This window comes from Acipenser ruthenus, chromosome 29 (assembly GCF_902713425.1).
Source record: "Acipenser ruthenus chromosome 29, fAciRut3.2 maternal haplotype, whole genome shotgun sequence".
Taxonomy (NCBI): domain Eukaryota; kingdom Metazoa; phylum Chordata; class Actinopteri; order Acipenseriformes; family Acipenseridae; genus Acipenser; species Acipenser ruthenus.
In genome coordinates this window covers 3,599,764-3,625,346 of record NC_081217.1, presented here as the reverse complement: position 1 = coordinate 3,625,346, position 25,583 = coordinate 3,599,764, and the positions used below count along the sequence as shown (strand labels likewise).

At 42.1% G+C, this 25,583-nt stretch overlaps 2 protein-coding genes across 6 annotated transcripts; one reads left to right on the top strand and one right to left on the bottom strand.

Annotated features, from left to right (window-relative positions):
- Positions 1-170: 170 nt before the first annotated feature.
- Positions 171-13,746, bottom strand: LOC117426112 (phosphatidate phosphatase LPIN2-like). Of its 5 annotated transcripts, none has more exons than XM_059003706.1 (20): positions 13,620-13,746; positions 8,972-9,172; positions 8,667-8,762; positions 8,338-8,567; positions 8,068-8,175; positions 7,767-7,875; positions 6,612-7,581; positions 6,150-6,243; positions 5,773-5,960; positions 5,487-5,580; positions 5,231-5,300; positions 4,809-4,901; positions 4,390-4,463; positions 4,063-4,177; positions 3,778-3,926; positions 3,381-3,467; positions 3,134-3,286; positions 2,830-2,944; positions 2,612-2,715; positions 171-1,878 (listed from the first exon to the last, which is right to left on the bottom strand). In XM_059003706.1, exons 2-20 carry the CDS (start codon positions 9,161-9,163, stop codon positions 1,734-1,736), a joined length of 3,186 nt encoding a protein of 1,061 aa, XP_058859689.1. In that variant the 5' UTR covers positions 9,164-9,172; positions 13,620-13,746; the 3' UTR covers positions 171-1,733. The 5 variants fall into 5 exon arrangements, with proteins under 5 accessions (XP_058859689.1, XP_058859690.1, XP_058859692.1 ...); XM_059003707.1 differs by having other exon boundaries at positions 13,607-13,704; XM_059003709.1 differs by lacking the exon at positions 13,620-13,746 and adding an exon at positions 13,263-13,285.
- Positions 13,747-17,141: 3,395 nt separating this feature from the next.
- Positions 17,142-25,483, top strand: LOC131702058 (myosin regulatory light polypeptide 9). The gene is made up of 4 exons (XM_059003672.1): positions 17,142-17,272; positions 23,595-23,796; positions 23,938-24,099; positions 24,533-25,483. The coding sequence occupies exons 2-4, from the start codon at positions 23,613-23,615 to the stop codon at positions 24,703-24,705; spliced, it is 519 nt and encodes a 172-aa protein (XP_058859655.1). The 5' UTR covers positions 17,142-17,272; positions 23,595-23,612; the 3' UTR covers positions 24,706-25,483.
- Positions 25,484-25,583: the final 100 nt, after the last annotated feature.

The following is a 25,583-nucleotide window of genomic DNA, read 5'->3' as shown; positions in this document are numbered from 1 at the left end:
GTTCCCTAGAACCCTGATCAGGAGGTTGTCAGATCATGCATTTATTTAAATGGCTGGAACTTTCACACCATTTCAGACTTCCATTTAAAAGAACGGACCACCAGCTAAAAACTTAATTAAACCACAAAGAGGGGGAGAAGCCAGGGGCGGTTGCAAAGTCTCTACCAGAAAAAAATAAACAAAACATGCCATACTGACATTTTTTATTTTAAACACTTGTTCTTACACCAAAACCCTCCGTTGCATATATCATACATGTTATACTTCATACCAAGAATTATTAGTTTGAATTACTATCCCTGATCACTCCTGCTAACGAAACTAAACCAAACAATACAATACAACAGGACAAGCTTTTTCTTCCAAAAGTACTGTTTGGTAACTCCAGTCATAAAGGAATCCATTTTAATATTCACAATACACCACTCAGTATATGAAACAAATTAAGATAGAGAATATGCACAACATGAACATTCAATAAAATCGTGTTAAGTTATTCGTTTCTACTATTCATGTCAATAAAAGTTTGGCATTCATTCCTCGCTGCCTTTGGCTACAGTTCTTTGTCACCCAGCTGTTGTTGTAGTGCATCGCATTCAGCTGTAACCAATAGTTTACAAAACCAAAAGTAAATTGAAACCAATCAAAATTAAAACTTAAAATGTTGTTTTACAACGATGGTCTTTTTTTTCCTTCTTTTAATCAATTTTCTAAACAGTTTCCAGCTCAAAAACCCTGCCACAAAATCCACACAGATGATCTCCCCTCAGGAACAGAAGTCCATTGCTGATGGTAATCAGCTACACCATTCCCTTTGCAGACTTTCAACAGAGAATTGGTTGACTTTTGGCTATAGCTGTATCAGTCCATAATGTACATTTTGAAATAATCAATCAGAATTGTGTCATTTTTTTAAATGGGGTCAATCCTGTACTGAAAAATCTAGCATAAAACAGCAGGCACACAGTGGCACTTCCGCCAGCGGCTGGGCTTCTTGTGTTAGGGTTATTGTGGCAAAATAATCAAGTCTCAGAGACTTGGGGGTGACTCTTAATGCATGAGAGAGCCTTCTACTGCAAGCATCTGCATAATAACCCCATCTGCAGCACAAGTCATGTAACACACAGCACATACAAAAGGCAAAAACCTGCTTATTGCAATGTTGAGAAAAAAACAGCAATAACGTTTAATGCTCATCCTTAACCCACGACTGACCCCTGAAAGTGTACATTTTCATTCAGCATAACTAAAAATAAATGTATTTATAAACACTGGACATGTTGTAAATATAAATAAGTTAGCTAGCTATGTGATTGTTGTGGTCCACAAAAGCTTAAAACGACTCACAACCACTCTGCGAATGTCTAAATTCAATGTAAAAAAAAATTGCATTTGTGTTGCATAATTGATAGAAGGTATTGGAAGTTTCTTATAAAAAAAAAAAAAAAAAAAAAAAGGACTACGCATTGAATGGAAAGTGTTAGTCGGGGGAATGCTTTTCTATCATGTACTGGACCAGTCTGTTCAGTATTTATTTTTCCCTGAAACCAGGACAAACCCACTTTCTGTATTTGCGATCTTTGGTCTTTCTTCTAAATTGCAAGTTAGTGAAAGTAAAAGGATCAATCTAAAGATTCCCTCACAGGACCTCAAGTGGATTGTCTCCAGGTGTGAAAGAAACAGGAATAAAAGGAGAGAGGAGATTAAAACAGGACAGACAGGCAGGCAGGAGGCTACTGCAGCTCGCCCAGATCCAGGGGAGGGACAGGATCTCTCCAAAAGGAGAAGTGGCTGAACTCCGGGCAGTCAAACGATGAACTGCGACCCTGTGTGAGCAGAGGGAAGACATGCTCCACCAGCTCGCTCAGACGAAGGTACCTGAAACAAGAAACTGCACAGTGAGCGGAAGGAAAATGGTTTGGGTTTTATTCATTTGAATACATTATGCATTTCAAATTGACGATTTAATTGTGCAATGTACTGTACACGGCAAAACCTTTTGTCTCTTAAATGGGTTACACTTTCAAATAAATGTTCACAAATATATATATTTGAATCTCAAGGCATTAGATGTTATTTTTAACCCTTTCATGCATGTGGGGAAATATGGGAGATGCAAATGCATGATAGCCGCATATGAAAATATTTATTATGTGTCCAAAATGACTTTTTTCAGCTATTATCAATATTTCATGCATGGAAGGGTTCAATTATCTTCAGGGCTAGAAACACCAAAGTATTTGTTATTATTCAATCCTACAAAATTCATATGAATTTAGTGTGACTCTTCTAATAAAAAACAATTAATAAATAAATAAATAAATAAAGATACAAATAAAATAGGTGCCATGGACATAAGGTTTAAAATTGTTTCAGTTCAGCAATTTACATCTGGCAACATTTGCGAATAAACATCATTAAAAATGTCTATGGCACCATGCAATGATGTTCTAGTTGTTATGCAAGTCAAATGAAAACTCTGGCACATTGACAGTTTTACATATAACACTGTTGACAGTCTGAGCTCTACGTGAAATAAAAACCAAAACTACATTATTATTATTATTATTATTATTATTATTATTATTATTATTATTATTAGGGCCCTTACGAAGATTTGTTGCCCTTGGTTTTTTCTTGGATGAGCTCTCCTTTGGGGTTGACTGTGAAGATTCGGTACTCTGGCACTCCTACTTGCTTGTAGGCGTAAACATCCTGCAAGGATACAAAACATGCTACTTGAATGTTGTTTCCATAAAATCCACAATCTGTCTTTATTAGGGGTGTGGAATAAAACTTAATTGTGATAGCACGAGAATTGCTCCTCACGTTAACTCTGTTTCCAAAGGCTGCATAGAAGGGCTGCCGCATTGGGCTGAAGAGGTTTCTGATGTCAGTCAGACAGGCAATCTTAAACACTTCGGGTTTCTTCTCAATCACCTCCCTGGCAAACAGAGAGACACACACATGGGAATGGCACCTTTGGGATAATGGTTTGTAAACATGGAGCAGATGGATATGCGCAAGAATAAGTAGCGGATTTAAAGCACTAGTTTATATGAAGCAAGATGTGTTAGAATAACAAACAAACACACAGGAAGGCTTAATAATCAGCAAGAGGCTGCTTAAATACCTGTGCAGGGCTGAGAAGAGGCTGCTTGGTGCGAGCAGTACCGGGCCTTTAGGCAGAACTGTCCCCCTGTCGTTGACCCACTGCAGGTATCCCTTGGTGATGTCAGCCATCCCGATCGCTCGCGCAGAGCAGTACAGGAACTTGTAGCCATTTCTGAAAACATGAGAAGCTAAAACTGCTGTCCAAGGAACCTCAATAGGTCAAAGTTACTGTGGGTAATGTGGGTATGATAGAGAAAGACACTGACTGGTGTATTTTGTGGTACAGTTTTGCAATCCCTTGGTGAGTCCAGTCTTTCCCCAGTTGAGGCAGGATGTGTCCCAGGGCATCAGACCTGAAAGAGAGATCAGTGCCTCTTCATATACAGTGCTATTGAATCACATTAGTAACAATAATAAATTAATGAATGACTTCTGAATCTCACTGATATTTCTACAATGCTTGCCAACCGTGTCAGTAACATGGTATGAATAACATCACATGCATGCAGGATGAGTTTAAGATCAGCCATTGATTATTCCAAAGCATCTGCTATTTAAACACCTTCGGATTACATTGTGTTTTTTTTTTTTTTTCCTTTGTCCATCATGCAAGGACTGCAGTGCATCGCTCAAGACACAAATGTAATTTTCCAAATGGCTCACTTGGTGATGGTGCCATCGATGTCTGAAATGACGATCCTGTCGTCCCAGTTCCACAGGTAGATGGCGGCCTCGCAGCGGCAGGTCCCCTGGTACTGTGTGGTCACGCTGAACACAATCTCATTGGCCCCCTCCCGCAGATTGAGTCGTTCCTAAACATTGAGATTAAAGAGATAGTGATCAGCCCACCTCACTGCACAGTGAGCAGAGGGTACGCTGGAAATTCACTGTCACCCTGCCCACTCATCTCAGCACTGCAGGAGTGCCTGCAGGAGCACATGTACTTACTATCTGCTCGGAGGTGAGGCGGAGAGACTTGCGGTACATCTGGTTAAGGCACTGCACTGTGGAGAGAGTCTCTGTCTGCGAGTCGTCATCGCTTGTAGTATTACTGCCTGTATGCCTAGAGGAAAAGAAAGAAGCCACAGTTAAAACTTTTCTGTGAAAACAATTAAGTAGCTTCAAGAAAATTGCCAATACAGAGGATCGATTTATTTTAGAATGGCAAGAGCATATTCATGCTGTAAAAATCAGTCAAAGAAATACAGATTCAGAGCAATAAAAAAAGATAAAACCCAAACAAACAAAGATATAAGAATAATGAATGAAGCTCACGTTGATGTGGAGGGCACGTGATCAGATGCCTCTGTCTTGTTCTGCCCCTCGGATTTTTCTTCACTTGTTTTAGCCTGAAAAGGAAATCAGTTCCCTAATTTGGTCTCGCACCTCCCTCTCCATCTACATCTCTAGGTACCCAGCTGTCTATAGCACAACCAAAATGCTTTCTAGTTTCCTCTTTCAAAGGAATTATACAGCTAGCAGGATTTGAATGAGAAGGCTTCATTGGCACACAGTACAACTACAGATTAGCAACTTAATTAAACAAAATATATTGTATAGTGACACTCAAGATATTAGATTTACAGGACAGCAGAATGCAAATTGCTTGGCAAAATGAAATGGATATGTAGATATTAAACCACTCCGTGTGTCTGCAACGCTGAGCGGTTGTCTTGTAGTTAGTGATACTGTACCTCTTTAGTTTCAAGATTTCTACGTCTCCATGAGAACCACCACCTCCCCGATTTCTTTGGCATTTTGTCTTTCACCAGCTGCTCCACAGAGCTCTGAACACAGAGAGAGACATTGTCACTGGGGGACAGAACACACTGCAAACTGCTACTTCAAAAATAATAATAAAAAAAATCCTGCCCAATTGCAAACTGCTTGAATGATGCCGTTAATTTTCTAAAAATGTATTTGGAAATTCTTTACGCAAATTATTTGCTTATTTAGACAGTGATGCTTTATGTATTTAAGCATTTTGACCTGTTTTACACAGTTTTCTTTAAAAGGATGTATTATACCAGGTCTTCCATTTGCAAATATATCTACCTATCTATCTATCTATCTATCTATCTATCTATCTATCTATCTATATATTTTGACAGAGTACCTTTGGTAAATTCTTTTGGAATGCTTGCATTGAAAGGATGATGGGAGCAGCAACAGCCCAGTTGTAATACCTAAAAAACAAACATGTACCAGCCAGCATGTAAATAAAAAACATTATTTATCTAGTTCCATCTACAGTATCTAGTGGTTTGGTGAAGGTTCTATCTACAAGGAGCCCTCAAAAGGCAATGGAAATGAAAAATCAAGGTCTCCAGCTGGATGCAAACTGGTGCTCCAAAAACAAAAAGCATGCTCACTTGGAATTGATGCAGATCACTAGATTGGGGTCCTCAATGATTCCTGGATTGGAGGCAAAGGCCTGGAAGCTGATCACGTGCTCCATGAATTTCTCTGAAAGTGAAAAAGAACTAACGCAATATTAAAACACACAGGGCATGTCAGTAACATGCTTATTCCCTGCCAACATCGCTTCAAATGATGAGCACCGTTTAAGTTTCATTACACAATTTGCAAAGTTACTTTTTCACTATGTGAGTTTGTGCTTTTTTTGTGTGTGAATTTGACCTGTGTAGCCCTTCCTACCTTTGCTGATCTGGCTGACATCCCCCAGCTTGCCACACAGGGATATGGTGACTTCAGCCAGGTCTCCGGGAGAGTCCGACAGGTAGTCTGTCCCACTGTCCATGGCACCACTGCCCACTGACTGAGGTGACTGGTTACCAGACTGCGAGCCTGGCTCAGCCTCTGGCCGCGAGTTCGCCTCAACATCACTGCAAAAAGGAGACAGCTAGTTAGTGGCAGCACTAGCACTTGTGGCCATGTAATCACCAGGCAGGGATACACATTTGTATTCTAGTCATGTCAATTGAGGATACTCCAGTAATGCACACAATTCAATTATGGGTGAGGGTGGACATGACCAGGGCAGTGCTAAGGAGCCCTGGGTTAGCAAACTGTACCTTTTGGGGAAGTAGAGAGCGGCGACCTCCGGGTCAAGGTTGGTAAGGTCATCCAGATAGATGTCAGAAGGGCCCAGGTGCTGGCTTCGTTTACCTGTACCAAACAAAGATTTTAGTGCTGCAAAACTGGACTTAATAATCCACATCTTTCTCTACTTCAGTCATTTTCACTACAAAACTCATGCCAACATTACAATATGAGGTTATGGTTAACTTTTTTGTTGTTGTTGTTAAATGACTAGCATACACTGTTAGTAAATCAGAAGTTTTTTTTTTTTTTTTTTGCCATGTCAAACCTGTTTGTTTGTTTGTTTGATTTCCAAATCACATACTTAAACCGCTATGACATTTTGAATGAATATCAACTGTTACAAATGTTTGAAGTGGGATAAACAACTCGCTCGAAACAGTGTATTATTTTTATTCCATACGTCATTGCTTCCCCAGCAGTCTGTTACCTACTTTTCTTTTTCGCCAGGGGTTCGGTTTTCACAGCCGTGTCTGCAGCAGCCAGCTGTGCGTCAGCTTTTGCACTCTCCTCAACCTCTGAACTCACTTTCACACTTCCTGTGGCTTCAGAGCTCTGAGGGACCTCTGCTGTCCTCTCTGGGACCCCTTTGCCCTCTTCAGCCTCCACCTCCCCTTTAGCAGCACCCTCAAGTGTTCCTGGCTCTACACTTTCAAGATTCTGCTCCAACCCATCCACTGTCTCAGTTTCAGCCTCAGGGCAAGGCCCACTGGAGGTCAGCACTTCAGTTCTGATGTCGGATGGGGGAGGAGATGGTCCTGTTTTTGTTTCTGGAGCCGGTTCTGCAGGAGTGTCGGCTCCAATCTGATCCGGCAGTGCTGGGCCTGTGGTTTCACAGGTTTGCCGTAGTTGTGTTCGTGTTGATTCCACTGCGGTTTCCCCTCCTACCCACGCTTGTGTTTGTGCAAGTGGTGTGTCCCCTAGTCTTTGTTCTGGCTGTGTTTGCACTGGGGCTGTGTCTGGGCTGTGTTCTGTTCCAGGTTCGGTTAGTACATGTACTGTGTCTGGGCTCGGTTCTGTTCCAGGTTCGGTTAGTGCATGGACTGTGTCTGTGCTGGGTTCTGTTCCAGGTTCGGTTAGTGCATGGACTGTGTCTGTGCTGGGTTCAGTTGCAGGCAGGGTTTGTTCCAGTTCTGTTCCTGTGCTGTGTTCTAAAGCTGGGACTGTGATTGTGCTTGGTTGTGCACTAGTTAGCCTTTGATCTAAAGTGCTGGGCCCTGCCACTTGCTCCCGCGGTTCTGGTCTTAGCAGAGTCACGCTGCCACTTTGGCACGAGGGCTCTCCCGGCATGTCAAGCTCAATAGAGTCCTGGCGATAGATGGTTCGGAAGTGGGTGCTTCCTGAAGGCTGGACAGCAGGGGAGCTTCGTGAAGCCTCTGCTTGTGCTCTCTCACTCGGTCTAACCTGAAAGCAGGGGAAAAAGTGTGTGTGAGGAAGGGTGAAGAAAGAAAAGGGAAATCAATTATTTTAGTTTATTATTCTAGTATCTTTGCTCCGTGTAGTTGCTGTGAGTAACTCTATCTTAAGTGTAGTAGTGAACTTTAAAGTACCTACAGGGATTCTGTGTTACAATACATTTGGTTCCCTACCTTTGGGAAGCCTCCCCAGGCCCACTGCATCTGGGGCCCTGTCGATTCAGGAGGTTTAATCAGCAGCTCAGAGTCACTCTTTGGGGAGGAAGGCCGGCTCATGAAAACACTGCAACAACACAAAACACATACCTCTAGAAAGTCTTGGCTATTGCTACTGTACCTGCATTGAAACTACCTGGTGCAGCTGTGCAGTTTTTATTATATCCCGAGCTGGTCAAAGCTGGGCCTGAATGTTCAGCATCTAAAGCCAAGGTTAGAAGTACACTAGAAGGAACCATGTGCTAAGTAACGCTCTCACCTTTCTGGAGGCGACCACTCCCCGTCCGAATAGGGGTGAATATCATGGGAATGTGTGCTCCCAAGATCTTCAATGGTGTCTTCCGCAAATGAATAGTAGACAGAAGAACTGTTGACACAGGGACAAAGTTTCAGTTTAGGAAAAAAAAAAAAAAAAAAAAAAAAATGCACAGGTTCAAAATGCGTTTAGACTTGGCAGCCATGTGTGCCAGTCTTTACATGACTACAATGTGTGCAAGCCTTTACCTGGCTGCAATATGGAAGTGCTTACCTGGTTGGCACGAACGGCAAGGAATCCTCCCCTAGCCCCTCACTCACTGGGAGCTCCCGTTCATCATCAGAGGACCCTCCCTCCTCTCTCCAGGGTGTTTCGGTGCGTGTGCGTTTCCGCCGGCGCTTCTTTCTGCGGGAGCCAGTGATCGGGGGCGACTCGGCCGCCTCACACCCCTCCGGACCCTCCAGTGGGATAGGCGAGGTGCACAGGTGCGCAGGGACCCGCTCCTGGGGAGGGAAGAGGTAACACGTTTACACCCAAGAAGCCGGGTAATCCGACCAGAAAACCTTTTTATTCCAAACCAACGTATCAGTTTTATTACAGACCTTGTGATCCTCATTCTCCTCCACAAAGAAAGCCTCCCCGTTATCTCCCAGCTTCATGTGCAGTTCCACTGGCTCCCCATTGATCTCTATGTCCACCTGCCGGAGAGAAACACAGCTTGAGAGAGAGACAGAGATAGAGATAGGGAGGGAGAGGCTAGCTGGACATTGCTACAGATACCAACATAAATGAATGCAATCAACTGATATGACATCGTGGGTGATAAAGCAAGTTAGCTTGCATCGGAGTGTGGTCCTCCTCACTTTCTCTCAGGAGCTCAACACTGTTTGTGCCGTTTCTCACTCACCACTTTCTCGCGGGATCTCAGCACACCCAGCTTGCCGAATCGCACGTGGAAGGGGGAGCACTGCAGAGAGCCATCGGGCTGCCGCACCACGATGACATCGATGCCCCCGGTCAGTGTCGCTGGGTTCAGACCCTTATAGAGCTCCTTCACAGTGACGAACACCGTCTCCGCTAGCTGCCCCACGTAGTTCATCGTCTGGGACTGCAGGAAGGGCGAAACACAGAAAATCAATCAGACTCTCATATGAGAGCAAGGGGAAAGAGGAGATAACAGATCAAATAAATAAATCAGTAAATTACAGTAGTTACCATTATTTGGTCTGGTGGTTGTTGTATAATATTCAGAACTTCATTAACTGGGAAACTATGACACTGAAAAACTGCTTTTTGGACTGACTATACATTATAACAGCCTAATCTGAAACAGCCTTAGCAAACAGCTGTAGAGGTTTATGAAATTCCCACAGCTTCAAATGTATTTTTAAACACATTCATTTGTTTTAATATTTGAAACCACCCGCCTTAAAAGTCATTTCACTGCTGCACTGTGGATTAATGATCCAGGAAAAGTGGATACAACATTGAAATATACAGAAGGACTGTATCATTAGCAAGAACAGAAACTGTTATAAGAAAATAAAAAAAAACGACTGACAGAGACAGCAACTGTTTGAAATGGAAAAGCCATTTCAAACAGAAAAGCCAATACAACAGATAAAGAAACAATGCCATCTACAGCCCTACACACAAAAATGATTTTTTTTTTTTTTTAAAGAAATGTTTTATTAAAAACTGTTTCATTGATTAATTTGATCAATTAATTTCGCCTTTCATTAAACACATTTAAGCTAGTTTCAAACCAATGTTTAACCTAAAACTTCAAAAATCATGCCTTTAAAAATGTTCAATTTAAACAGTGCTTGTAGTTTTGTGAGTGCCACAGAAATGAACCTAGATGCATACTTGCTGTGAAATGGATTCCCTGGTGTTCTCAGGCTGTCTCTGCCCTGGTGTATTACAATCACCTGCACAGTGGCTTTACTCTTTGGAGTCAGTCTGACAAAGCACTACAGGAATGCTATTACTCACTCCATCAGAGACCAAGGTCTAATACTTATCTAGAGTTTACAACCGATCAGCAGGGCTGGGCCTGTTTACTGACCGCTGACAGACAGCGATTCAGCACACGACGCCATGAGTTTCTGATCTAGTGAGGCAGGAAACGGTTATTCGATCATTCGGCTTGAACGCTCCACAGCAATCAGGTGCTGACAATCCCGTGAGGATCATTGATGTAGATCATGTGACATTCAAAGTGAAACAAGTAAAGAAGCAGGTGCTTGGATTTGTGAGGATTGCTGTACAGTACAGTAGCAGAAGTAGTCGTAGTAGTAGTAGTAGTTTTCTGAAGTTATCAAGTTTCAAGCTAATGATTACTAAGGGGAAACAATGAGCTCCCTGGTTACTTCATTTTACATCACCTTCACCATTCCTGAGAGTCAGCCTGTTGAAACAGGAGCTGCCGAAAGCAAAGGGGTAAGCGAGTGAAGTTGGAGGACAAACTCCTGATTCCTGCCAGCTGCTAGACAACTTCTCCCTGGCCAGTCAGATTAGATTTCTGATCCTAATTATATAACCGCATTCATACCAGTCAGGGTAGCGCAACAATAAACACATACAAAACCAAATGGCTTTCAGCATTTCTCTTTGCTCAAAATACAAATTAGAATGCATTAAATGCCTCTGTTTGGACTACAACGTCCAACATTCAAAGCACACGCAAACCCCACTGCACACAATGTACTGCACTTCAAATATGTCACAATGGAAGAAATTCCAGTTTTCAATGAATGCTGTTAATCTGTTAATGACTCAGTATTATCTGTTGACTAACCAGAGAACGCATGCCTCCCATTTTCAGTTGAATGGTTCTAGGGAGCCCAGTATGTTAATGCATTTGCTTTTCACCACTGTGGGCCAGTAAAACAAGTGGGTATATCTTAATTCAGCCCACAGTGGACAGTAGTTCATATTACAAAACCCTCATACGGTTTGGCACAATTGGGAGTGATCATTCATGTTTTCTTCCCACATATTGCATAACTGTCGCCTGTGCCATTGTCAAATTTGAAAAAAAAACATAACTCTTATATTTTTAATGAGCTCAACTGGATGCCCTAGTTTCTCTGCTTACCCAGACTGAAGGATGGAGGGCCACCCCTCCTGCGAGACTATGTCCTCTGGACCCCCCAGCATCCATTGCAGACCAGCGATCCCAGCATCCCCCACTGCAGTGCTCTACAGTGCAAGCAGGTACCGACTCCTGAAGTCCCCTCAGCAAAGAGTGCGCATCAACCCCAGCTCTCCCTGACTTCACTGGATCCCTCAATCTTTCTTAACCTTCTCACTTCCCCCACACTTTCCTCTCACTCCTCTCTGTCACTCTCACTCCGACAGTCCCATCCAGTCTCGCTTCTCCCCAAATCTAAAGCCTTGTCCCTTTCCTTACTGTCCTTCAGTCCCTCTCTGTCTGTCTGCCTTGCTGTTGTAAAGCCCCGGCTGTACTGTGAGAGAGGCCTGATAAACTCTCGCTCACTCTCTTTCTGTCCCTGTCTCTCACACGCACAAGCACACACACTTCCTCTAGCGATGCACATGACAATTCCACAGCTTGCAAGCCAGCACTTTCTAAATGGATCTGCAGCTCTTTTACACAGCAGTCCAGTGCAGGTTTTAAAGAGCCCTGTAACCCAACACTATGTGCAGTCCATGTGTCTCTCACTAACAAGGGGATTGGGGAGTGTGATCTGTACGGGCACTTCTGAATACCATGTTGAGAGGTCCAGCATGGTACACTAACTACACAGGCAGTGCAAGAGAATTTCTAGAAGATATATAAAAATATCTAAATAAAAAAGAACTATTTAGAAAACAGCTGGGATGCACCAATTGTTTATGGTTTGCTCAGTCAGGATTTTTTTGTTTGTTTTTGTACAGAGTCAGAATTTAGTTAAAGGATCTGCAGTGGGCAGCACTTTCACAGCCCAGCAGCAAAGCCCGAAATAAATTGAGTCAGCTTGCATACTGAGAGATGGAACGACAGAGTGTGGTGACAGAAGCACAGCAAACAGACTTTGTCTAGCAAGCTGCATTAACCTGACGCTTACCTCCACTGCATCCACACTGTAAATCTGCACAAACAACTGCATCTGATCCTGAACACTGTTCCCTTAAACTTCTGCAATGTTAACATTGTGTTTAAAAAAACTGTAGATTCAGAAGGCTTTGCAAATTAAATTGTTGCAGCTATTGTTGTAGCTTTGTTCTAGACTGGTCAAAATTAGTTAAATGGTAACATTTCCTATTGATCTGTCCCATTGTTGCAGGCTGACGACACATCGTACTGGACAAAGAAAAATACATTTTTGACTGCATCTTTTCTGTGTGTTTTTGTGATATGATCTGTTATAATTGTCCTTATGCAATACTACACAAAAAGCACAGTCTTAGAGTAAAAGGCACTTCACACATTTACATAAACACCCTTAATCTTACAAACATCTGTGGAATGTGACACATAGACAGGAGGATACTCATAACAGGTCTAAACGTTAGGGGGAGCTACTGTCCATACCATCCTCCCCCTCCCCTTGACCAACAGACACCAGATGTACAGCATAGCTAGGTGTGTGTGTGGCATTAAGCTATAAGAAAGCAAACGGTGGTCCTACAGTAGTGTAGTGCATGTTGGTCCCTACTCTACATACCACCATGGAGAGGCACGTGAACTATGCAATGCATATGTAAGCAGTCTTTGACTAAACAAAAACAACTGCATAAAAGCTGGTATTTATAAAAGACAAACAGTACTGTCATACTGAATAACTGATGACAGTACAGGGACAGGACATAGGTCCTGGTTCATCAAGAAACCTTGCCAGCTTGCTACCAAGGGTAAAGTTCACTTCAATTTATTGTTTTGCTTCTGTGTAATTAGCATATTCTAAGCGTCTAATATATTTAGCAATGTCTCAAGGAAAGGGCCTGAAAAGATGTTAACATCTTAAACTGATGTCCTAAGAGACAGAGGAGAAACGAAACAATCAGAACTGTCCACACCAAACATGCTGACAGAGAGGGGACTTCTGCAGTATGAAAGACATTGTCCAATCCCCATGTTAAGTCAATATACAATGTTAAACCATTTTTAAACTTTGATGGGAAGACTCCCTTCAAATACTACACGTACTATAGCAGATGTCCAGTTTGCAATTATTTAACTTATGTATTACCTTCAACAATGACCATAGCAAAAAGCACGCTGTACCTTAACAACGTGTACGGAGTCTCGTTTTTATCCCCTCGCTTCTAACTTCACTTAACAGACTTCTTGGTGAATTAACTGTATTTTAGTTGTTAAATTGTAACGGTACCGGTAGCTAAACCACCAGCAATTGTCAAGTTTGGCAGCGTATATAAGCCTCCGTCAACCACTTTGTACCACTCTCAGAAATTAAAAAAAATACGATAACATTCATGTGAATTATTAGTACAATATGATGAGATGATGATAATAATAATAATAATAATAATAATAATAATAATAATAATAATAATAATAATAATAACACATTACCGTTGTCACCTACCTACTCGTTTACAATGATGTGTGCAAATTGATTCAATGGCGCTTCCTGCTTCTTACACACATAGAAACTGTTTACTTCCGCTGTTTCAGAATGCCAAAGCAAATAGGAGTAAGCGATGAAATAATTAGCCAATCACAAGCTGAGAAACGGTTCAGAACATCCTTGCGCCGCTCAGTGTGACCAATCACAGGATTATCAATTGGTAAGCGCAGACTCTCTTTGTCACAGAAAGCCACGCTGGAAGGAGGAGGGACTAAAAAGCCTTGTGGGGGCGCACTTTTGACCAGACTGGCATAATACATTTTGATAATTAAAATGCATTATTTTGTGCATTACAGTGGAAATGGAGAACTCAAATCAAATAAACAAAATGTGGTCTCAAATAGTTCACTGTAGTTTCAGACCCGTTTTACAATGTACCGGTGATTTGACCTGTGTTTATTAAGATTTTTAGTTACTAGTTTTATGATTATAGGTTCGTGGATTCGGGATTGTCTGGAGAACAATGAGTTCGAGTGAATACCTTCATGAAACAGTAAAATAACGCTTTTTAAATGATTTATTTCATTATACAATCCACGACCTTCCTTTTGGGAGCAGTTGGTAAATGCTTCTGGTATATAAGGTACTGATGGTATTTTCTGCATTGTTTCTTAGCAGCCACAAGAGGGGGCTCATCACGGGTTTTTAGAAAAATGTCTGCTTGTCATCTTAGTACAGTAGTATCATTTGGAAGCTGGACTTGGTTACTTTTTTTTATTAAAGATTATTATCATTAAAGTTTTCTTAAATATGTTTCAAACATTGCAGATTTTTGTGCAGACAGTAAGATGTAACATTTAAACCAGGTTCCCCTTTTACTGATGCTTTCTAACACTGCATGCATCCCATCAGAGATGGGCTTCTGACTGCCTGCTGCAGATTTTGCTTTTTGACTGCATCAGTTGGGTATGAAAAACAGATGTGGGGAAGCTGCAGTTAAAATGCCACTGAAGTGGTCTCAAACTGCAGTTCCGGAGCATTGCAGAGAACACTTTAGAGACCAGACTTATATATATATATATATATATATATATATATATATATATATATATATATATATATATATATATATATATATATATATACATAGACAGGATGCCAGATTTTATACACAGAGACAAGCCCAAGCAACGTTGACATCAAAAATAAAACCAGGAATAAATTCATCCTTCAGGCAGACCTAATTTGTTTTTAAATGATTGCTTCTTGAAAATAATTAATTTTGAATCTAACAGGAATCCATAAACGGCAAATACTGCAAAAGAATGCAAATGAGTTTCTTTGGCACAAGGCTCAGTTAAAGAGCGGTGACTCTAATTACGTTTGCTGTAGTTTCCCTAACAACTTGGAGGATATTGCAAACACACCATGGTCTAGCCACTCTGCTGCTGTGAGTACAGCTTAACTGCACTTTCATTCAAACCAATGACATATACTTTGTAGATTTTGGTACAGGTTCGAGCATGAGAACGTATGAACATCATAATATTTACAATGCACAGGTTCCCCACATTGTAATGGTCATTTTAAACTCTTCATGCGTATTCCATTCACTTTTCGTCAATGTTGAAAAATGTTTAATTATGACTGTTATATTTTCCCTTTACCTCATAATGACATGCCTCATCAATGGAGCTATGTGAATAAAGTGAAGGGCTTTTACAAGACAGCTTAATAAAGTGGTTGCAACATCCGTCTCATAAAGTGTGGAGATTTAGCACTGAGAGGTTTCAGTTTCCAAACACAGCAGGGATGTGTGTGAGTTTAGGTGTGCTGTGCTATTTCACACACCAGCCCTTCACCATGTTTTATGTTTTAACAGGCTATCACCATGTATGGCTATAATTGACCACATTTTCCATTGTGCTTTACCACAAACGTTCATCTTACTGCGACTGGGATCATTATCTTGGTTCGTTCTACTTTTAAATTTTACAGCATACATATGGCTAAAACAACGTACTGGAATGTTTTAGAAAACAATGTTTTGACACACGTGATAATATCTTATCATTTTGTATTATGTAAAGCACTTTACACATAGAACTTCCATTTAAATCAATGAATGTTACTTTTGATTAATCCTGCCAATGTATTTGATTAAAAAAAGGCATTTGTTCTTTAAGAACATACTGGGATTTGATTTCAATTCTACTCCCAATCCATTCATATGAACGCTTGGATCACATGGAGGACATGTTTTCTGTTACAGCAGGGCAGGCATTATCACTGTATTATCTTTGGAATAGGTACTGTGTTATTATCCCCAGTGCTACATACTGTAAGTTTTGCCAAGCATCTTTGTCTTGTATTTTCTCGGCCCTATTTGGTCTGTCTCACCAGCTTGAAACTTTGTTTTTACAGCATTTTGTGATCGGCTGTGTGTTGGCACTGATTGGAATTTTCTGAAAGTATACAGTTAAAGTTTCTGACTGGACCCACAGAACTATCTGAACAATGACAACACAAAGTAATCTTCAATGTTTTGTGAGCTCGTGAAAATATTTGACATATTTGAGCTGATCCTCTTAAAAAGGCACCACCGAACAAACCTTGTTTATACAAGTTTTAAAACGAGAAATAAACAAGAATCCAAATTGTATTGCATCAGTTTTAAAACTCATAAGAATCCGAATCAGTATTGAAGCTGAAATGTTCTATGGCTACTTGAATTTGGCTTGTATAGAGGTTTGATGGAACACTCATCTCACAATTGTGTTGTAATCTGTACAGCTCCTTCAGCTGTAAACCCTAAAGCAGTTGTCGGTGTACTGTAGTTATGTGTTTGAAATCTTAATACAACATTTTGTTTTCCCATTTAGAAAGAAATAGAAAACGGTTGTTGTTTTTTTCTTTACTTATTTCGAGCCGTTGTTCTGCCACTGTGTGAACGATGAAGACTGTGAGAACTCAGCAGTCTCTCAGGAACCCTTACAAATGACATGCTGTATCTGCAGGGTTTTGTTATCCTGGTGAAATCATTTTTAAGAGTAAAACAAATACAATAAAATACAAAACACAAAGGTATTAAATCTGGCCCGAATTCTGTTACATGCTTCCCTATAATCTTTGATGCTAACTTTAAAAAGTCTGTTAAATAAGGACACTTAGATTTTGATTAATGGGTTTCAACAAAGGCATGCGTGTGCTCCTCAGAAGTAAGATACTTTGGATGTGATCTGTGCCTTATTAAGGAATCCCTAGGACTGTAAACTGCTGGGTCTGCTTCGTGTCTCTGGTAGAATACTGCCCAGGAAAACAGGCCCCCTCTCCCCCTCTTCCTGAAGCAGACTTTCACAAACACACACAGCCTTTTCTCTAAATAAGGCTTGTCTTATCTAAGTTCCTGAAACTTCAGCATAACTCCCAAATATCCCAAAATCCATTGTGGTGGCAGCCGGACCAAACTTTCACATTCTTTTGCCTTGTATGGTTAAAACCCTGGGGTGGGCGGGTCCTGTTTGGACAAGGCACGGCTGCCCATTGGTTGTGAGCGAGAAAAGGGGCATGGACGGCTAGCTTGAGCTACAAAACAAACTTTTTAGCTGGCTGACTTGGAAATAACTGCAGATGAAAGACGACAGAGTTCCCTATCTCCACCTGAAGCAGAGGTGAGTCTGCCATGATGTCATTCTTTGGTATATTGTATTTCTTTAGTGATTCTGAAGTACTGTGTTAGAACTGGAGGGCAGCTAGTCCATTTGTTAGACTTGAGGACTGGGAGGTATCAAGCCTATTGGTTAATGCTGAAGCTGCCAGGGCTGGATTTGAACTGGTTTTACCGTATTGTACAGACTGCAGTGGTTTTCAGCTGGTCAGAGCTGGTAGTTGTGAAGGTTTTCAGTTGGGCACTCTGATTAAATTGATGTTTATTCTGTTACAAAAAAAAATTACCCTTTAATTCCACAGGAAATTGGCTGTTGTTATAAGGTACCATTCCTAATTGTCAGGCAAATGAAAAATCAGCAAACAAGACCAAATCCCCCAACAGACCAATCCCAGTATTGTGCTTCTTGAAGCTGAGGAATAGGATGCAGACTGGATTAGTGGTTGGAGCTGAGCATTGGTAGGCAGTGGGCTCTAGTGGTTAGTGCCATGAACTGGGAAGCAATGTAGCTTTAGGACTGGATCAAAAGACTGGGGGGCAGTGTGGCATAGTTAACACATCCTCTGCCCCTCCTATCTGCTAAGGCAAGCAGTCTCCACTGGGGAAATGACAGCTGATTGTATCTCTGCTTGATTGAATCACGTATTTAAGACTAGGACAAAACTCAATGCCAGACTAGACAAGGAGAATGGGTGCACTGGTCTGAATACAAAGCTGAAATATAATTTTCTAAAAATGCATATAGTTTAATTTTAATCACATATTGTTCACTTTTAAATATTTAAGAAGATTTTCATCAGATTAACCCATTGTGAAAATACAGTATCAGTATTTCCTGTACCAGAGGATCACTATAAACAAAACTGTATTTGAAAAAAGGCAAACCCTTTCTTATTTGTTTTGCTTCGTGAGTCACCGCTGCAGGTAGCAGTAACAGCAGCCAAACCGTCAGTCAGCAAAGTACACAACCATAGAAGAAGAATATAGGCCGAAACAAAATAATCAGTTTTGAGCGGAAAATGCAATTGCAAAACAAAATCAGAACTGTACTACTGTGTATTCACTGTTAATCACTTTGAGATAATTATTATTATTATTATTATTATTTATTTCTTAGCAGACGCCCTTATCCAGGGCGACTTACAATCGTAAGCAAAAACATTTCAAGCGTTACAATACAAGTAATACAATAAGAGCAAGAAATACAATAACTTTTGTTCAAGTAAAGTACAAGTTTGACAAACCACAATTCAATAATACAGCAGGTAATAGTGATAGTTACATCAGGATGTGATTAAATACAAAGTACTACAGGTTAAAAAAATGGGCCCTATTCTCAAACAGGAACTCACGATTTAGAAAAAACAATGTTTTTTAAAAGCCTAGTGGTTTGAGTTAAGGGGCTGAGAGGCAGAGTGGCCTCGTGGTTTGAGTTAAGGGGCTGAGAGGCAGAGTGGCCGCGTGGTTTAATGAGGGGCTGAGAGGCAGAGTGGCCTTGTGGTTTAATGAGGGGCTGAGAGGCAGAGTGGCCTTGTGGTTTGACTTGAGGGGCTGAGAGGCAGAGTGGCCTCATGGTTTAATGAGGGGCTGAGAGGCAGAGTGGCCTTGTGGTTTAATGAGGGGCTGAGAGGCAGAGTGGCCTTGTGGTTTAATGAGGGGCTGAGAGGCAGCGTGGCCTCCTGGTTTGAGTTGATGGTCTGAGAGGCAGAGTGGCCTTGTGGTTTAATGAGGGGCTGAGAGGCAGAGTGGCCTCGTGGTTTGACTTGAGGGGCTGAGAGGCAGAGTGGCCTTGTGGTTTAATGAGGGGCTGAGAGGCAGAGTGGCCTCTTGGTTTAATGAGGGGCTGAGAGGCAGCGTGGCCTCCTGGTTTGAGTTGATGGTCTGAGAGGCAGAGTGGCCTTGTGGTTTAATGAGGGGCTGAGAGGCAGAGTGGCCTCGTGGTTTGACTTGAGGGGCTGAGAGGCAGAGTGGCCTCATGGTTTAATGAGGGGCTGAGAGGCAGAGTGGCCTCGTGGTTTGACTTGAGGGGCTGAGAGGCAGAGTGGCCTCGTGGTTTGACTTGAGGGGCTGAGAGGCAGAGTGGCCTCATGGTTTGAGTTGAGGGGCTGAGAGGCAGAGTGGCCGCGTGGTTTAATGAGGGGCTGAGAGGCAGAGTGGCCTTGTGGTTTAATGAGGGGCTGAGAGGCAGAGTGGCCTCGTGGTTTAATGAGGGGCTGAGAGGCAGAGTGGCCTCGTGGTTTGAGTTGAGGGGCTGAGAGGCAGAGTGGCCTAGTGGTTTAATGAGGGGCTGAGAGGCAGTGGCCTTGTGGTTTAATGAGGGGCTGAGAGGCAGAGTGGCCTTGTGGTTTAATGAGGGGCTGAGAGGCAGCGTGGCCTCGTGGTTTAATGAGGGGCTGAGAGGCAGAGTGGCCTCGTGGTTTAATGAGGGACTGAGAGGCAGAGTGGCCTCGTGGTTTGACTTGAGGGGCTGAGAGGCAGAGTGGCCTTGTGGTTTAATGAGGGGCTGAGAGGCAGAGTGGCCTCTTGGTTTAATGAGGGGCTGAGAGGCAGCGTGGCCTCCTGGTTTGAGTTGATGGTCTGAGAGGCAGAGTGGCCTTGTGGTTTAATGAGGGGCTGAGAGGCAGAGTGGCCTTGTGGTTTGACTTGAGGGGCTGAGAGGCAGAGTGGCCTCATGGTTTAATGAGGGGCTGAGAGGCAGAGTGGCCTCGTGGTTTGACTTGAGGGGCTGAGAGGCAGAGTGGCCTCGTGGTTTGACTTGAGGGGCTGAGAGGCAGAGTGGCCTCATGGTTTGAGTTGAGGGGCTGAGAGGCAGAGTGGCCGCGTGGTTTAATGAGGGGCTGAGAGGCAGAGTGGCCTTGTGGTTTAATGAGGGGCTGAGAGGCAGAGTGGCCTCGTGGTTTAATGAGGGGCTGAGAGGCAGAGTGGCCTCGTGGTTTGAGTTGAGGGGCTGAGAGGCAGAGTGGCCTAGTGGTTTAATGAGGGGCTGAGAGGCAGTGGCCTCGTGGTTTAATGAGGGGCTGAGAGGCAGAGTGGCCTTGTGGTTTAATGAGGGGCTGAGAGGCAGAGTGGCCTCGTGGTTTAATGAGGGGCTGAGAGGCAGAGTGGTCTTGTGGTTTAATGAGGGGCTGAGAGGCAGAGTGGCCTCGTGGTTTGAGCTGAAGGGCTTGAAAGCTGGTTGGCCTCATTGTTAGTTCTGAGTGACTAGTAGGCAGTGTGGCCTAGTGGTTAAATCTCATCAATCACTAGAAATACTTAATGAAGAAGAAAAGTAATTGATCAACTACTAATGATCATTATTAAATTAGTGAGTGTTCAGTTGATCAAATACTTCAGAAACATTGTAGCTAATTATTAAATTAGTGGGGTTTCAGTCGATCAATTACTTTTCTTCTTCATTAATAATATATAACAGATACAATCTGCATCACACAAATACAATTCATCATTTATTTTTAATATTTAAATTTGAGGCGTCTAGTTTTCCACTTTTCTATAGAGTAGGAACGCAAACCGTTAATGTTTAAAACCGAGCAAGAAACAACAACTTGCGTGCAAGGGCCTTATAATCAGCTTCCTGACTCATTGCTTTCTGCTCTGAGATGAAAACAGACTTTTAGCTTGGTACTGTACATACGCCCTGGTGCCTTTTACGTCGGTTAAGCAGAGGAGTAATTAACGGTGGAGAAAATGGTTGACTGGGCATACTGAAGGTGCAGCAAGGCTGTGTGAAACACTTTTGACTTTATTAGGATCTGGGTTATGCATCTCAGTCCCAGTGCATCTGTTTCCCACATTTCGATTTGTGATTCACAGAGGAGGGCAGGGAACATGCAGCATTCCCTCCTTTGAGCTGTGCAAGGCTCTCATAGTTTTTATTTTATAGACTGCGTATTTCATGACAGCATCACCCCACAGCTCTGCAGCAATTGTCAGTGCAATTAAGTAAAGCAGAAAGCAACTTCATATTTTGGATACATTAAAAAATAACAACTGTTTCATTTTATATAAAATATGCATCATTTTTATATTTGTATATTCTGTGTTATGATTTGTAACATAATCTTTATTTTGTTAACAACAATTAAAGGGGCGATAACTTTTTGGGTGTTTTATATATACTGAACACAGTTTGTGATACTTTTACGAAGGTGGACAGCAGTTTAATATTTAACACACTAAAAATGACACTTTCATGTAGGTCTGCTCCACAGAAAATAGACTTTTCAAGTCATCATCAATAAGTTTATCTGTACTGTTTCCCCCCATGTCACTATTAAAATAGGTATTGGAGTTTTCATTTATAAATCCTACACTGTTGTTTTTTTGGAGCTCAGACCTGGAATGCGTATTGCCTTAATTCAATTGAAGAGGACAACTCAACTATGCTGCACCTCCTTTAATAAAATGCTGTGTGCCTGTGTCAGTTAAGGGATAAAGACATAAAGGGAAGTGCAGGAATGTCGGTGAATAAGTTTGAATTGCTTGGGAGTGACACCATTCTTTGTAAAACAAAGTTAAAATAGACTCTAGAACAGGACAGAGAGCTTTGTGGTTTCATTAGAGCTATGACTGTGGAGTTCTGCACCCAAGCTGATGGGCGTGTGCAAATCATTGTTAATTGAACACTGTCATTGCAGTGACGTCATTCAATCAAAACATGTTAGGAATGTGAAAAAAAAAACACTGACGCTTTCTTCCCTTTTAAAGCTATAAACTTTGCTTCGCAACGGTTCCAGTTTTAAATATTACTTAAAGGAAGAATGATTTTGTATATAATGTCTGTAAGCGTTTTACTTCTAAATGATCTGATCTCCCTGTACATCTTATAACAATCAGATTAGAATAACCAAAGGGACCAAGCAAGCTGTGACTGCCAAAACATGACACTATTTATTTTCTTTCTATTTGTAACAAGAAATACACTTTTTTTTTACTTGTTTGCAATAGAAAAACAGGAAATGGGGAAAACTATGCTCATCAGCTAGCTAGACCTAGGAGGCTGTGTGGTCCAGTGGTTAAAGAAACAGGCTTGTAACCAGGAGGTCCCTGGTTCAAATCCCACCTCAGCCACTGACTCATTGTGTGACCCTGAGCAAGTCACTTAACCTCCTTGTGCTCCGTCTTTCGGGTGAGATGTAGTTGTAAGTGACTCTGCAGCTAATGCATAGTTCACACACCCTAGTCTCTGTAAGTCGCCTAGGATAAAGGCGTCTGCTAAATAAACAAATAATAGACCTTACAGATCGTACACTCCTCCATCACAAGTAATTACCAATCTTAATTTGGCCACCGCCTAGCAAAATTACCACATGGACTTCCTTGCATGTCTGAAGCAGCTGTAGTGGAGAGAGAGAGAGAGGCAAAACAAGGGTCACTGCTCTCGAATTGCAGTTAGAGTTCACGGTTCTGCTGGTATTGTAATGCTCTGGAATGGCAGTTAGAGTTCTCGGTTCTGCTGGTATTGTAATGCTCTGGAATGGCAGTTAGAGTTCTCGGTTCTGCTGGTATTGTAATGCTCTGGAATGGCAGTTAGAGTTCTCGGTTCTGCTGGTATTGTAATGCTCTGGAATGGCAGTTAGAGTTCACGGTTCTGCTGGTATTGTAATGCTCTGGAATGGCAGTTAGAGTTCTCGGTTCTGCTGGTATTGTAATGCTCTGGAATGGCAGTTAGAGTTCACGGTTCTGCTGGTATTGTAATGCTCTGGAATGGCAGTTAGAGTTCACGGTTCTGCTGGTATTGTAATGCTCTGGAATGGCAATAGGCCCTGTGTTGCTGGTGCTGGTATTATTGCTGGTTATACAGTTGGCTTATAAAAAATAAATAATTCATGGTGACCTAGCACTGATGAAGGCTTTAGATTAGACTTGGTTTGCCTGACTAGTTTCTTCCTCAAAAAATAAAACAACACTTCTGTAAAAAAAAACTAAGCGAATAAGCAAACCAAAAGGATAAACGCAAGTGTCGTGTTCTTGTATTTTTTTACATTTCTGTTTTTTTCTACTCCCTTCTTTTTTTTTTTTACTATTTGATGGTTGTTTAGTGATGAGTTTATATTTATATTCTTATTGTCCACATTGTAAACAAAGTTTTGTTTTTTTTTAAATTACAAAATGACTATGATGTCTCTTCACCCACTCAGAGTTAGTATGGCAGCTCACTCCCATTGCTCTCCAGCTGGAGAAATGTAACGGCTGACCCCAGCTTTTTAAGATCTCCAGCACACACACGGATTTCTCTGGGATTTCCTGTGCAGTTCTGCTCCTGCTTTTCCACCCCCCCTATTTTTCTCTATGGAATCACTAATCCCTGCTCCTCGTACCCCCAGGTACAACCAGCCGCCATCATGTCCAGCAAACGCGCCAAGGGAAAGACAACGAAGAAGCGCCCCCAGAGGGCGACTTCCAATGTGTTTGCCATGTTCGACCAGTCCCAGATCCAGGAGTTCAAGGAGGCGTTCAACATGATCGACCAGAACCGAGACGGCTTCGTCGACAAGGAGGACTTGCACGACATGCTGGCCTCTCTCGGTGAGCCGTCACAATTCATTTAGTGTAGTGCTTGTGTTTTCAATCGAGAGCCCGTTGTGTCTTTTGCTTTACTGCTGTTGATTTGGCACTGCTTTATTGTTTGGGAGGGGTCTGTGACTTGCTGTATTGTGGCGTTTGCAGGTAAGAACCCGACGGATGAGTACTTGGAAGGGATGATGAGCGAGGCCCCAGGCCCCATCAACTTCACCATGTTCCTGACAATGTTCGGAGAACGACTCAACGGCACCGACCCTGAAGACGTTATCCGCAACGCCTTCGCCTGCTTCGACGAGGAGGGCACTGGTATGACACGGACTGCAGCTCTGCACGTCTCTACACTGTTTATCTGTCTGTCTGTCTGTCTGTCTGTGGAATCCACGTCACCTCTCTCTGTAACAATGGGTTCTTACTTATCTTTCTCTGTGGCACGTATCTACTGGCCCAGTGTCTGGATTTAGTAATTCAGTAAACTGCATTGTTTGAGATAGGCCACTTGAATAGCATCTTTTAGCACCAAGTAACTTTACTGTCCTCCCTGGGATGGGTAATTTAATAGTTTCAGTGTCTTAAACTAAAAAAATATATATATAACTGGCATTAGTATACATACTAGTATACAGCTATGGCCAAAGGTTTAGCATCAGAATGAACTACTTTTTCAGGTTACATTAACATATCGTATCTATGTATAACCGGTCAGCAGTTTGCACATGTTTCCTGTTTTCTTTGTGCTCAGGCGTTCTTCACGAGGACCACCTGCGGGAGCTCCTGACCACCATGGGCGACCGCTTCACTGACGACGAGGTGGATGAGATGTTCCGCGAAGCACCCATTGACAAGAAGGGCAACTTCAACTACGCAGAGTTCACCCGCATCCTCAAGCACGGCGCGAAGGACAAGGACGACTAGCACCGCCTCGCTGTACCTTCTTCAGCCAATAGGGAGCCCCCATGCCCCGCCTACCACCAACAGAAAACCCTGCCTCTGCCACGTAGCCTCCCATGCCCCCTAGGGACCACCATCCACCACCCTATAGCAGCCTTCTCACCACTGCTCTAGCTTGGGCTCAATCAAAAAGGAGCTTCCCTTCACCCCTGCCCCACTTTATCAAGCCAATGGGAACACTCCATGCTCTGCTCTCTTCATTGATCTGCCTCTTCGAACACAAAAGGAATTTGTAGGATTTAGAAGCACTCAAGTTTCCGCGACATTTGTAATGAGACCTTTAGATCAGTGGTGTTGTCCAGCAGAAAATGCAGGCAGTAGGGGGTCTGGAAAGTAATTACCATTGGAATTGTCCCTGCTTTCCTTAATTTAAACGTTTGAGCCTAAATTAGTGTTAAAACATGATTTGTGATATAGATATAAGAAAATAGAAAAGGAGATTGCCCATATAAAATGAATCATGACAAGAACGGAATACCCACGGAAAAGCCTGCTAGTTGACTGACTGCCCTTAGTCTGTAGTATCCCACCAGTTTAAATGGAATGTAATTGGAGGTTTGTTAAAGCATTCACAGTACCTTTGTTGAACCAAAGATCGATCCAAAGCTGTATCTGAGAGAACGAAGCAGACCACAGTCTGCCTCTGTGTCTGTTTTTGTATTTTTCCTCTCTGAAATCCAGTTTACTCTTTTGTATTATTCAGTGGAAAACACAAATAAATGTTTTCGTACCCAACTAAAAAGTATTTCTTTATTGCTTTTTTTTATTATTAAAATTGTGTTCTTGAAGTACTTTTTATCAATAAATTCAATTCTGAGCTTCAACAACCAGAAGAAACATAA